The sequence below is a fragment of the Hypomesus nipponensis genome, chromosome 1, assembly GCF_054491055.1.
Source record: "Hypomesus nipponensis isolate SF chromosome 1, ASM5449105v1, whole genome shotgun sequence".
In the NCBI taxonomy this organism is placed as follows: domain Eukaryota; kingdom Metazoa; phylum Chordata; class Actinopteri; order Osmeriformes; family Osmeridae; genus Hypomesus; species Hypomesus nipponensis.
In genome coordinates, this window is record NC_140361.1 from 13,092,076 (window position 1) to 13,105,152 (window position 13,077).

General features: G+C 49.1%; 1 protein-coding gene across 1 annotated transcript in view; it reads right to left on the minus strand.

Moving 5' to 3' along the window:
* The window catches only part of LOC146302635 (ephrin-B1-like), a 42,845-nt gene extending 40,653 nt beyond the window's left edge, over window positions 1-2,192 (minus strand). Inside the window, exon 1 of the mRNA XM_084699122.1 lies at window positions 1,264-2,192. Coding sequence (XP_084555248.1) covers window positions 1,264-1,385 — 122 coding nt within the window. The 5' untranslated portion in view covers window positions 1,386-2,192. The remainder of the gene's footprint in view (window positions 1-1,263) is intronic.
* Between the last annotated feature and the right edge of the window lie 10,885 nt (window positions 2,193-13,077).

Genomic DNA, 13,077 nt, shown 5'->3' on the forward strand with positions numbered 1-13,077 from the left:
CCACTGTGGAAACAATATCTTAGCCCTGGAGTACTTTTAATATGTGAGTGTGATGAATGGGATGAATATTTTGGACTGCATTTTATGTGTTGGACTAAATAATTTGAAGTTGGGTTTTATAGGAATTGGTGACTGGATTGGATGAGGGAAGTTGGGCGCCCACCCCCCCCCATTACCAACACCAACAGCATCATCCTGGCCTTCTAGGACATTCCATTGAGGTGACTTCATCTATCAATAATTTTGTTTGCTTGCCCAGAATTGAAACAGCGTGAGTGTTTGTGTGTGTGTGTTTGCATGTGTGCTTGCGGGCGTGTATATGAAAGAGAGTACAGTAAAAAGTAAATATATAAATTAAAGAGGAAGGAAAAGAGAGGAAAGTTAAAGAGTTACTATATGAACTCCGTACTTCTGATGCTTCATTTTCTCATGTATTTTCTACATGCACTATTAGGACCTGTGATCTATGTGAATACAATCTTACAGTAATAAGGAGAAAGAAGTCCAAACAAGGATTTCAACCATGTACATAAGTGTTCACTGCATCTGCTTGTGTCACCTGTTTCTTCTGTACGCCTGCTACTGATAAGCACTTAAACACTTAATATTATGACTGATTATTTGATTAGATTAGATTGCTATCTAGAATGAACAATAAATAGGGAAATTAACAGGCCAACTGCTTTTGAACATGGATTCACGTACTGTCTAAACTAAAACGATAAATAAAAAAATATACAACATTGACATGTTTCTCGTATCAAACACAAGCCGCACAAACTCAACAATTTCAGATGATGACAGCGAATCTCATTCGAATTTTAGAAACTCGACACAATTTTGTTGAAGTCTGAAACTGCCCGCTGAGGTAAGGAAAGACTTGTCTTTGGCTCTCGGTCACCCAGTTAGCGCAAAGAAAAGTGTCTCCCACCTCAAGCCAGAGAACTAGCCCCAACTCACTTTGCCCGTGTGGGACTGTGCAACACCTTGACATACTTGGCCCTTTTTTTGTTTTATTTGATCAGATTCCACCGTATTCTTGTACTATGATAAGGGATATTGCATCGTAAGTAGGCTGCTGCCCACACAGGGGAGATTGGATTGCATTGTTGCATGTGAAAGGAAAGTTATGTTTCCCTTTCCCGTCCATGATATCGAGAATTTTAAAAAGTATAACTTAATCGGAAAAAAACGTTTTCATGTTTCATGTTTCAATGAACTTGTTAGTAACTTTGGTGTACAGACATGGAATAAGACACTTACTTGGAATTCTGTGTGCTCCAAATGATAGTCTCGAGCGATTTGGCCGAAGGTACGGCCATTCTGCATATGATAATAAAGATCCATAGGTAATACTTCCAATACTCGACCCCCGCCATTCTCATAACCCGAAAGCGAGAGGACAACTCAGAACGCTGGACCGTGCGCGTGGCAGTCTAAATCTACGAATTGCCCGGTAGGTCGTGTGATTTGGTTAGTCGGGAGCATGTGAAGTCGATATCAGATACATGTCCTTATGTCCAGCTTCTTGAATGCTGCACCCCACCCGTGTCCTTGATTGAACTGACCCCAAAGCTCGTATCCAACGGTCGCACAATACCGTTTCTTCCCCTTGGAGGTAGAGGAAAGCCCCGAGGTGTCCTGGTTGACCTGTGGCTTGCGAATACGGGTATGCTCTTTTGCCCTTCGCTCTGATCAGAGGGCAGTCAGGTCTTGTTTTTAGGAAAAAATATGGCCTATACGAGACTATCACAAGTAATAGTATGATGGTGTTACAGACACAGAGACGTGGAAACCGGTCCGTCCCTTTGTCAGATAAATCGCCCACCGATGCTCTCTACCTGTCGCTGTAGCGCGTTTCAAACAGATGAGACGCGTTCATCAGTCTGAACTCCGCCGTGATCACAGGACCGCATGTCCTTCTCTTCCTTTTCTCGTGTAGCGAAACTGCGATGAGTTATTAATGTAAATATAGTCTCTCCTCTTCTCCTCTTGCCTCCGTCCTCTGGCATGTGCGCGTGGTCCTATAGGGCTCTCAACATGCACAGTCCTGGCCAGCGCGCGTACGTCTGCAGCATGCACTCGCGTCCTCTGCTACAGCTAAACGTTGTTGGGACACAGTTCAAAGTACATAGGGTTGTTCCTGCTCTGAACGCACCTCGTACCAACTCGTCAAATACTCCCGGTCGCTTGCCTATGGAAACTGACGGCTCCCGGGTTGCGCCACTCCTCGCGCACTCATGCTACTGTAACCTGAAGCCCCGGCAGGCGCGAGAGGAACAGCCCACTGAATTGCAACGACCAATCACTGAGCTCTGTCCGAGCTGGTCAACGGGTGGCATTTTGGGGGTGCATTATTGGATTGACCCTCCGCACCACCGGCCCAAACTGGAGATCTGTCACGGCTGGTTTGAGACGGCCAGAAAGAGTTTCAGCCCACTCATGTTACCTACTCACATACCTGTCTCACGAAACGAGGTTTTACGGAGAACCATTTTGTCAAAAAAAATGTATAAAATACGAATAGAGTGGTATACAACTTAGAATCATTCAAGTGGTGATGCCAGGTTTTAGTGGTTTGTAAAACAACCAGGGGAAGACGTTGCATTTGGAGGGAGTGATGGATTGCTACCTTGGATCCCTTTCTAATCAACACAATGTAGAACAATGAACTTCATGGGAACTCTGGGGCCTTAGTCAATACACAATAGACGGTGGGTGCTGATGTTCAGGGGGATAATTGATCATACCCGTATCCTTGCCCCTTTTGTGTGAGTTTGAGTGCGTGCTTGTGTGGGGGTGTGTGTTTGTGTGTGTGAAAGAGAATGAGAGAGATAGAGAGAGAACGAGAGAGAGAACGAGAGAGAGAGAATAAGAGACATTTCACCTTACATTCAGTGTATTTTGTTCAATCAATACTGCCCCCTGTTGGTCACGAGAAGACCAATTGATGGTGCTCAAGGGGGGTAAATTCAATACTATAATTGCAGAAGAAAGATAGCAGACATTTGCAGTTTCATCTCCATGTTTATGACATTAGTCTTCCCTCCCTCATGTTTGACAGTCCATATATTTGAATTGTGTTCCAGAGGTGCTGAGGCAAAATTGGAAACAATATGCTTCAATTGCAGATTTACATTTTTATAATGAAGTTTGTGTCTGTCTATCTCTGTGTGTGTGTACTTGCACTGCTGCGTATGTGTGTGCCTGTGTATGTGCCTGTGTGTGTATATGCTTGTATATGTGCATCTCAGTGTGGGTTAGTGTGTGTGTGTGTGCTGAATAGTGACTCCGGGCCATGAAAGGCGGGAGCCAAGACTCTACATCAACAGGAGCCCCCCCACAGCGGGAAGACTGGAGTGTTGTCATAGCGACCGCAAACACAGATTGGCTGCCAAAGAATTGACGCGTCCCCTCAAACGGACAGCGGGGATACCTGATCCCCCAACAGCCAATCACAGAGCTCCATAGAGACACCGGATTTGCTGTGAGCCAATGACATATTCCGGTGCTGGATGTTGATAACTTCCCCAGCTGTGTCCAAATGATCTGACCAATGACAGCAGGAAGCAGGACCATACGAGGAAGGTGAAGCAGAAACAGACATGAAGGACATACTTTACTAAGGATGTAATGCATTCCGCGAAACAAAGATTACTGCATGATAGATTCTGCTTTGATAATCATTAAATGGTGATGCCATCGGCCTAGATCCTGCATCCAGACAGCGTTTACAGAGACTCCAAGTAACATACAGAGAGCTGCTCACATACAGTATTTACACTGAGCAAACACTGAAACTATGACATCATTACTCTGAGACAGGGTCTGTGTTAGCTCAGTTCTGAAGCCAGTTAGTGAGAGCTTCTGGAACATTCAGAAGTTCAGAATAGGATGCTGAATGAGGTTGCCATGTTTTCCATCAACCCCCCCCCCATGGACGTATTGATGTGCAGTAATACCCCTTGTCTAGTCCTGAGCCCCTACCCTTAGACAGCTGACCCATAGTCCAATGTCTTCTGTCTGAGAGGTGAGCAGTGTGTGGTGTGTGTCCATGTGTCCGTGGATGTGTGTGTGTGTGTAGGTATGACTGGGGAATGTAGGCATGCACAGGGTCAAGTGGTTAACCGTCATTATCTAAAGGAGAGGACTGGCGACATGCAATCAATAACACATCCATTAACCAGTAGACACACCCACCCACACACACTTTAGCCTCCTGGGAAAACATCCTACATACCGTCTCCATTCTAGGCTGATGGCCTGACTGTTTTCGCATGCATGAATCATACTGCTTTGATGCCACCGCAATAACAAGAATGCAACATGCAACAGCTGTGCGTTGCGCAGAAAACATTTCCTGTTTGTGGGAGTCTTGATTGCTGTCCAGACTGTTTCCTCTGCTTCAAACCACACCCAGGTCTCACACAGGAAGTACTGATTACAGAAGCATCGCAATCAACTCTCTCACTTCCTGGTTAACCTGCGGAAGAAGCTGTCCCGGCTGCCCTCCTTGTTTGCTCTTCATATCTCTTTGATTTTCTCTTCTTTTTTCCCCCTTCCCTTTCTATCATCTTCTCTCCGCCTGCAACATAAATGTGCTTCATCATCTAATGTGTTCAGGAGATGCTTTGATCCAAAGCGATGTACAGCTCAGGGGAGATTTTAACCTGCAACCCCATTGATCAGCAGTCATATTCTCCAACCACTTAGCTAAACCCTCCACTGTGATAACAATCAGTGTTGACTACTGTCTGTAATGACAAGTGTGTTGTGCTTTCAAAGTTGGAGTTGTCCTTTTCCACGACAGGAGCCAGGGGCAGATCTGTAGGCCTCCTTCTGGGTCTTTCCATGGGAGAAGAGGTTGCTGAGGAGACAAAATCTCACATGTCACACTGGGCCAAGAAATGCTACAGAAGGAGCCTGGTGCTGAGAATGCTGTTCAAATGTCCAAACTCTCCCACCGACAATCACACGCGCACACACACACACACACACACACACACATACATGCACACACATGCAAGACACAAACATTTTCTTGATTATGTACCGCAGTTTGGTCGGTGCAACGAGGCCCTCTGTATAAAGCAGCTCGCTCAATGGACGGACAGAATGCGTTCAACACTTGCCTGAGGGATTTCTGTCCATTCTAATAGAATTACAAGCCTCTGATAGCTGAGGCCATTCTCCCAGGCTACTTGTCTGTCAAACATTAGGTCACACTCCGCTTTGAGACGTGGGGAGAGGAGGGGGGGGGGAGGAGGGCTGAGAAGGCTCAGTGCTTTGAGACAGGGGCAGAGGGACCCCACCGCCTGCCAAGAAAGAGAGGGCACAGAAAGAGAGAGGGAGAGAAGGAGGAGAGGGGTTTGGTGAAAGAGAGGGGAGCGAGAGAGAGAATGGGTGGGTGTTGGAGAACCAGAGAGGGGAGAATGAGACAGGGACAAAAGCGTGCATCCTAATCCACTCTAATTAAGCCTTGCGTGATGGACAGGACCTGTGGACGTGTCTCTATTTGGTGTGTGTGAGTGCGTGTGTGTGTGTGTGTGTGTGAGGGTGTGACCATGGGAGGGACCCCGCTCTGGTAGAGATGTCTACTGCCAGAGGCTTGAATGAGACAAAGGCCTGAATGGAGACTTCAAAGCCTCTTCAGAGCGCTCTCTCTCCCACAGTCTACCAACCCTGTGGGCCGGTCAGCAAGCTCCTGCTGCTGTGTGTGTGTGTGTGTGTGTGTGTGTGTCTGTGTGTGTGAGTATGTTCTTTGGGGCATTTTTGGTGCATGTTGCGTAGACGTGCCCATTTGTGTGTGTATGTGTGTGTGGGGGTTGGATTCTTTATTTGGGCATCTGTTTGTCTGCTAATCAGTGTTTTCCCCCTCCCTCGCTCTCTCTCTCTTTCTCTCCCCCCCTCCCTCTCTCACTCGGTGAGGGTGTTGTTTATGTGTTAAAGAAGAGGCTGCAGAATGCACATGCTATAATTGGGCCAGGAGATCTGACTCACGGCTCTCTCCCACTGAAGTGTTTGAGGAGAGAGAACATTGGCTCCGGAAAACAGGGTTGGAGGGGGAGACAGAGAGGCCCCGCAGAGTGTGGTGGTGTATGGATGAGGAGAGGAGTGTGGATGAGGAGAGGAGTGTGGATGAGGAGTGTATGGATGAGGAGAGGAGTGTGGATGAGGAGTGTATGGATGAGGAGAGGAGTGTGGATGAGGAGAGGAGTGTAGGGATGAGGAGAGGAGTGTGGATGAGGAGAGGAGTGTGGATGAGGAGAGGAGTGTGGATGAGGAGAGGAGTGTGGATGAGGAGAGGAGTGTGGATGAGGAGTGTAGGGATGAGCATAAGAGTGTGAGGATGAAGAGAGAAAAGTATTTATTATGAGAGGATTGTGGGGATGAGGAGAGGAGTGTGGAAGAGAGGACAAGTGTGGGAAGTCTCTCAGAGACTTGGCTTGGATCAGATCTCCTTTCTCTGCTCCCTGGACTCCCTCTCTGCTCTCTCTCTCTGCTCTCTCTCTGCTCTCTCTCTGCTCTCTCTCTGCTCTCTCTCTGCTCTCTATCTCTCTCTATCTCTCTCTCTCTCTGCTCTCTCTCTGCTCTCTATCTCTCTCTCTCTCTCTCTCTCTCTCTCTCTCTACTCTCTCTCTGCTCTCTCTCTGCTCTCTCTCTGCTCTGTCTCTGCTCTCTCTCTCTCTCTCTCTCTCTCTCTCTGCTCTCTCTCTCTGCTCTCTCTCTCTCTCTCTCTCTCTCTCTCTCTCTCTCTCTCTGCTCTCTCTGCTCTCTGATCTCTCTCTCTGCTCTCTCTCTCTGCTCTCTCTCTGCTCTCTCTCTCTTTACTGTCTTTGGGCCTGTTCTGATGTTTAAGGGGATCCGAGAGGGAACGGATAGCTGGAAAAGTTGGAGTGAAGGTCACTGTGGTCCTTGAGATAATGAATGTGTGTGTGTGTGTGCTCTCATATCGGGCCTGTCGAAGCCCACTTGCTCCAATCAAGCGTCAGGTCGAGGTCCTAGTCTCCCCAGATCAACATGTCAGACTCACCTCCCAGTGTCTGTTACAACCCTCAGTGACATCATCACTCAAGGCGGACAAATCAGTCTTCCGTACTCCCATTGGTCACATTGACCCCAGTGTTACCACCCCTTTTAAACAACTCAAAAACGTTTCTGTAGTCACTGTGTTGTTCTAAGATCAGTTATAGCAGTCGGTCCATTATAATTCCAGAGCGGATGTGGTCTTATCCTAGTAACCATAGTAACATCTTGTTTGAAACGGAAGGTGATGACCACCGGTTGCTCTGGTCGACCAGTATAGGTCGGTCATGTGACCGATACAAATTGGTTCCATTGTTGGGTTGGGGTTGGCTAGGTTTAGACGGCCCTGGTCATTCTCTTAACCACAAAACTAGTCAGGTAGTGAAGTGAAACCTTGTCCTCGGGGAGATGTCCGGTGAATGACCGGTCCAGTCTTGGCACAATCTGTGACCAGGAAGCCAGACCCAAAACACTAACAAAGAGGCCTAGTGCATTACCGAGCCAGATAATCTTATCAAGGACTCAGAGATGTCTGTCACTCTGAGAGTTTATCAGACCATGTTTCTATGGCGTCAGGAATAATGGGGTTATAAACAGAACAGCACAAGTCTGCTGTTTGTCATGACCCTGGATTTATGTCTCATTGTTTAGCTTGTGCACACACACACTCTCCAGCACATGCACGCGCACACACACAGATGCTTACTAAAACGCAGGAGGGGGAACTGAGTGAGGGCGTCCTTGTTAGTAAGCAGCTATGGGTACAGGCGGCTCTCAGGCACATCATCAAAGACGGCACAATTACTCCCATGCTCCTTCACTCCAGCATAAATCTGCTCTTATCTCCCCTCTCTGCAGGATCTGGGAGTATCAACCCCATCTACTCTCCCAGCCACTAAAAGCACAACAAAGTGGCTCTGTGGGCATAAATAAAAAGGAGGAGTAGTGTGGAAGATAGAGAGGGAGGGGGAGGTAAAGAGAGAAAGTGAGAGAGAGAGAGAGAGAGAGGAGGGGGACAGGAGGAGAGAGAGGCGGGAGAGAGAAAGAGAGAGAGAGATGAAGAGGACTAGAAAGAGGGAGAAAGAGAGAAAGAGAGAGAGAGAGAGAGAGACTTTGACTTTTAAAGATACCTTTATTGGGCAGTTAGAACTGCCAGCTAACCAAGCAGTTTCACCACACCAGCCATTTCTTATTCAAAACAAACCCATTTCACTTTCAAATTTCAAAATTTTACTTTCCAATCAAACCAAACCAAAACAAACCAAAAATAATAATAAAAACCTTTCTATTCACAGCCCCAGCAACACTGCTCTTGCATCGAGCGACGCCACTCCCAAACGCCTACTCTTTCTCATCTTCCATATTGCAAGCTTGGCCTGCCCAAATGAGAAATTTACGAGGCATGCTCTCCGCTTCTCTGGAACTGTGTACCTGGGTTCCCCTACAAACAGTGGCACTGAAAGAAAGAACAAAAAGAAAGAAAGAAACTGAGATGGAATAAACAGAAGAACGAGAGAGGGAGAGAGGGGGAGAGAGAGAGGGAGAGAGGGGGAGAGAGAGAGGGAGAGAGGGGGAGAGAGAGAGAGAGAGAGAGACAGGGAGAGGGAGCTCAGACTCGAGAAAAAAGAGAGAGTGGGAAAAAACATTCCCTACGCTGTTGTTCTGCAGACCCTGGGGCCCGAGCGTGCGTCAGGGGTTCCTGTCTGTCAGTGAGCCCTTTCACCACGCTGGTCCACCTCTGGGCTCCCTGCCCTCGGAGGGCACCACCTGAGGTGACGGAGGCCAGCAGGAGCAACGAAAGACGAACGAGGAAGCGAGAACCAGACACCAGAGGTCCGTAGGAGGCAGAGGAGCCCAGGAGGGGTCAAAGGCCAGAGCGTAGTATTAGGAGGTCAGAGCTTCGAGGCCAGTGTGAGCCTCGGCCCGTGGTTGTGGTGTTTACCGAGAAGGTCCAGGTGGAACGCTCCCTCTCTGTTTACCTGAGGGATCAACAGCCCTGGAGCAGAGGCTGCATGGAGCCTTGTGTTCTCCCTTGTTCTCGGCTGTGGAAAAGGTCAGCAGATCCCAGCATCGTTGAGAGCTGTGTAGAGGTTGGCTCACACCTGCCGGGGGCCTGTGGACCCAGCTCTGACAGATGAGCTCAGATCTACACTCTATTTTTAGGGGGGGATGTTTATTTTGCTCTCCCGGTGTACCCACCAACATCTCTCAGACTGCCCTCTTTATCGCAGCTGTGACCCTGACCCTCCCTCCCTCTCTCTCTCTCTCCTCCTCCCCTTTTCTTCCCCTCTCCTCCCTTTTCATGCTCCTCCCTTCTCTCCTCTCCTCTCGCCTCGTCCTCCACTCCCCCACGCCCTGGCTGAAGCACTCTCCTTCTGATCTTTTTGACATTGTCTGTGTGTGTGTGTGTGTGTGTGTGTGTATGTGTGTGTGAGGGCATGTGAGTGGTTGAGGGGTGCTGTCTGTAAGTATCACAAGACTCACAAGAGATTATCCATGACGGTCAACTTTTCTGGTTTAGAGAAGTTTTTATGTTTTATTCATGTCAGTCTTCATGTTATATCTCAATTTTACAAGAAGATGGTCCAAGGAAATGCTTCCACTCCAGGTGCTGTCTGGGGGGGTTGGGGGGAGGTCAGGGGTCAGACTCCTCCCCTCAAGCCTCTCTGAACTCTGACCTCCAGGAGTTGATGAATGAAGTGTTAATAAGGACCAGCCTCTCTACAACCAGGCCCGCACTCTTTGTCCATGAGAGCGTGCACGTGTGTGTGTGCACGTGTGTGTGTGTGAGTGTGTGTGAGTGTGTGTGAGACTGCCCTCTGCCCCTCTCGTCTGAGGACAGTGAGCTGGCACTGTTGCAGGAGAAGCTATACCTGCTGAACCTTCCAAACCCTTCCCATCTGTCAGCACTGCCAGACACATATTATCATCCTATCACACTCCAATCTGCTCTTTTCTACCCTTACATACCCTGACCCTGCCACACCACTACCACCTCACTTCAGAACAGATTGAATAATGGTTACGCATCAAAGTTTTAAATCTCAACCGGCAGATTAGACTTCTTCTCTGCACAGCTCCTTACCTCATCCATAACTGGGGCGGGGGCAGAGGTTAAGTGAAGTAAAAAGCCAACACACACACACACATACACACACACACACACATACACTCGTATCACACAGCCAATTAAAGAGATGAGTCTTATTAGGCGGGGTGTTGGGACCTCTCGTTAATCAGTGGGCTGGGCTGGCAAGGGCTGGCGGGGGCTGGGTGGGGGGCTGGGGGGGGGTGGGGGGCGGGGACCAGGGACTTGGGGAAGCTCTGTCATCTTTATGAGTCCTGTCTGATCACGCCCTTAATACACTTGTCCAAACTTTTACTGACGCTCCCATGATTAGCCTGGAGGAACTTGGTCCAGAAACCTGTCTGCCTGGGTCACCTCTGGAGTAGATGAAGGAGAAGACGGAGGAGGAGGAGGAGCTGGAAGAGGAGAGAAGAAGGAGAAAGAGAAGGATGAGGGAGGAAAGGGGATGAAATGGAGAGACGAAAAGGGAAGCTGTTGTCCCATATCTGAGGAGTTTGCATGGTGAATTGTTCACTGTGGTGAGACTGTGATGAATAAAGGACCCCGATTTAGTCTATGCTGATGTTGCGAAAACTCCTCAAATAAACCAGTTCTCTTGCCATGGGGGCAGAGCAGTGGTATCTCACACACACCTGCTGAAACCAGGTCTTGACTGGCCCTATCTCTCTCTGTCATCACCTGCGCTCTCTGTTCCTCCACCCACCTTTGGGTCAAGCTTCTTTCACTTCACACAAACACACACAAACACACAAACACATGCACACAGGCCCCCGCTGTTACCCAGTGGTTCACGTTCAACGGTCAGCCACCCTCGACCCCATCCAGCCCGACCTGACCCTGCCGTCGACAGAATCCCTCCACACAGAGGCTTTGTCTGTCCTGCTCCTGTGACAACAGGCTAATCCCTCCGTTTCATTCTTTTAACCCCAACAACTGCCCTATCACTCGTGTCCTTGTTCGCCACACCTTTCCCCTCTGTGGATGGCTGGTGAACTGACAGGGTGCTGAGAGAGGGTTTTCCCACGGTGGGCTATTCATAGCAGCAGGAATCTCGGACCTGTTCCGACCTGTTGTTGCAGACATATTCATAAAGGCAGTTCTCGGTTGCGGTGATGGCATCGATCCTGCTGCCTCTTTCTCGCTCACCTCTTTGTTCTGGGAAAGGTTCCGCTCGTTAATCCCAGAGAGGTCTTCTGCTGCCTCGGTGGAAGAGTTTGTGGAAGAAAGTAATTAAGAGAGTGCATGCCACAGAAGGTTTTGGTTTCCAACCCCCTTCTCTGCCTGCCTGCCTGCCTGCCAGCCTCTGTCTGTCTCCCTGCCTCTCTGCCTGCCTGCCTCTCTGCCTGACTGCCTCTCTGCCTGCCTCTGTTTGTCTGTCTCCCTGCCTCTCTGCCTGCCTCTCTGCCAGCCTGCCTCTCTGCCTGCCTCTGTCTGTCTGCCTGCCTCTCTGCCTGCTCCCTGCCTGCCTCTCTGCCTGCCTCTGTCTGTCTGCCTGCCTCTATGCCTGCATCTGTCTGTCTGTCTGCCTGCCTGCCTGTCAGCTGAACCTGGAGGACAGAGCTTCCCTGGTGAATGATTCTCCTCTTTGTCCTGTCCCCCGCAGGCCAGAGGAGATATACTGATATGATCATTAATGATTCAACCGTGGAATCAGAGCGCTGCAGACTGAGCCCACTCCGTAACCGAGACGGAACACAGCTCCCCTTTTCTCTGCCTCAACATTCTAACTGATGGAAAATCACTGGCACGAGAAGACAGATCAATGAGTCTGTTCTCCACAGAGCACAGACTCCAGAAGTTGTTTCTTAGGGAGGGTTTTCTGATGGCCCGGGCTGAGTTTGGACGTACCTGTATTTACACATATGAACATGCACACACACACGCACACACACGTACGCACACACGTACACACACACACCTCCCCCACTTCTCCTCCTGACTGCTAGCTCTCCTTGACCCACCCCCGCCTACAAACAGCAGGTGAGTTGATAGAGGCTGGCCAGAGCCCAGGGTTATCACAAGTAAATACGGGGCCTCCGCACCTCAGACTCAACCTCCCTCAGCAGCCCTGACCTGGCCAACACTGCACACAAAGACACGCACAAACACACATCCATAAACACACACACTTTGGACCGTACCCCCTTTTCACAAACACAGATTATGAATCTGTGGACTTCCACATAGAAAGCCACCCTTCTTCTTTCTCTTCGATGTTCACACCCTCAGATGTGCTTAACACAGAGGACTCTGCCTGGGCCACAGCCAATCAGACAGGAGAAATGACAGACAACTGTAACTGTGACAGTCCTGGAAAGGATACACCGTTTTTGAAATCTTTCCAACTTGCCAGCCAGCTGTTAGATGAAATAAGAAGCCAAAAACGATGTTTTGAGGGGTTGTCCCAAAGGCTCAGGCGTCCCAGTAAAGACCAGTGAAGCCCAAGCCCAGAAAAGTATTTGAAAAGATTTCAAATAGTATTTGGCCCCGGGGGTCTGACGTGGAGTTGACCTCTCCATCCTACGTGCGCAGGAAGCGGGAGTGAATGGATTTCTCGCTGCTGGTTCTTTTCTAATGAAGCTGCATTGATCTGAGCCTCTCTTTAATGCTGCGTTTAATACACAGGCCTGCTCTGCTTTCATCATCTGCCAGGCCCCCTCTACTCTTTCATGATAACAGCTATGCTACACCCGCCCGCAATCCTCCCTCCCTCCTTCTCTCCCTCGTTTCCTCTCACACTGTGGAGAGACAGAGAGAGGGCAGGGAGACTCTTTATTTAGATGAAAAACACAAGGTGTGTTTGTTGCTCCTGGAACTGAAATATGACATAGTGTGGAAGGAAATTGGGCTGTGGCAGCATACACACACAGAGCTTTGGTACTGGTAAACATGGGAATAGTGAGGGACTCACTCGGACTAGGTCTCATGACGCCTGGTTGTGACTGTACAGCTAAAGGCTGCCC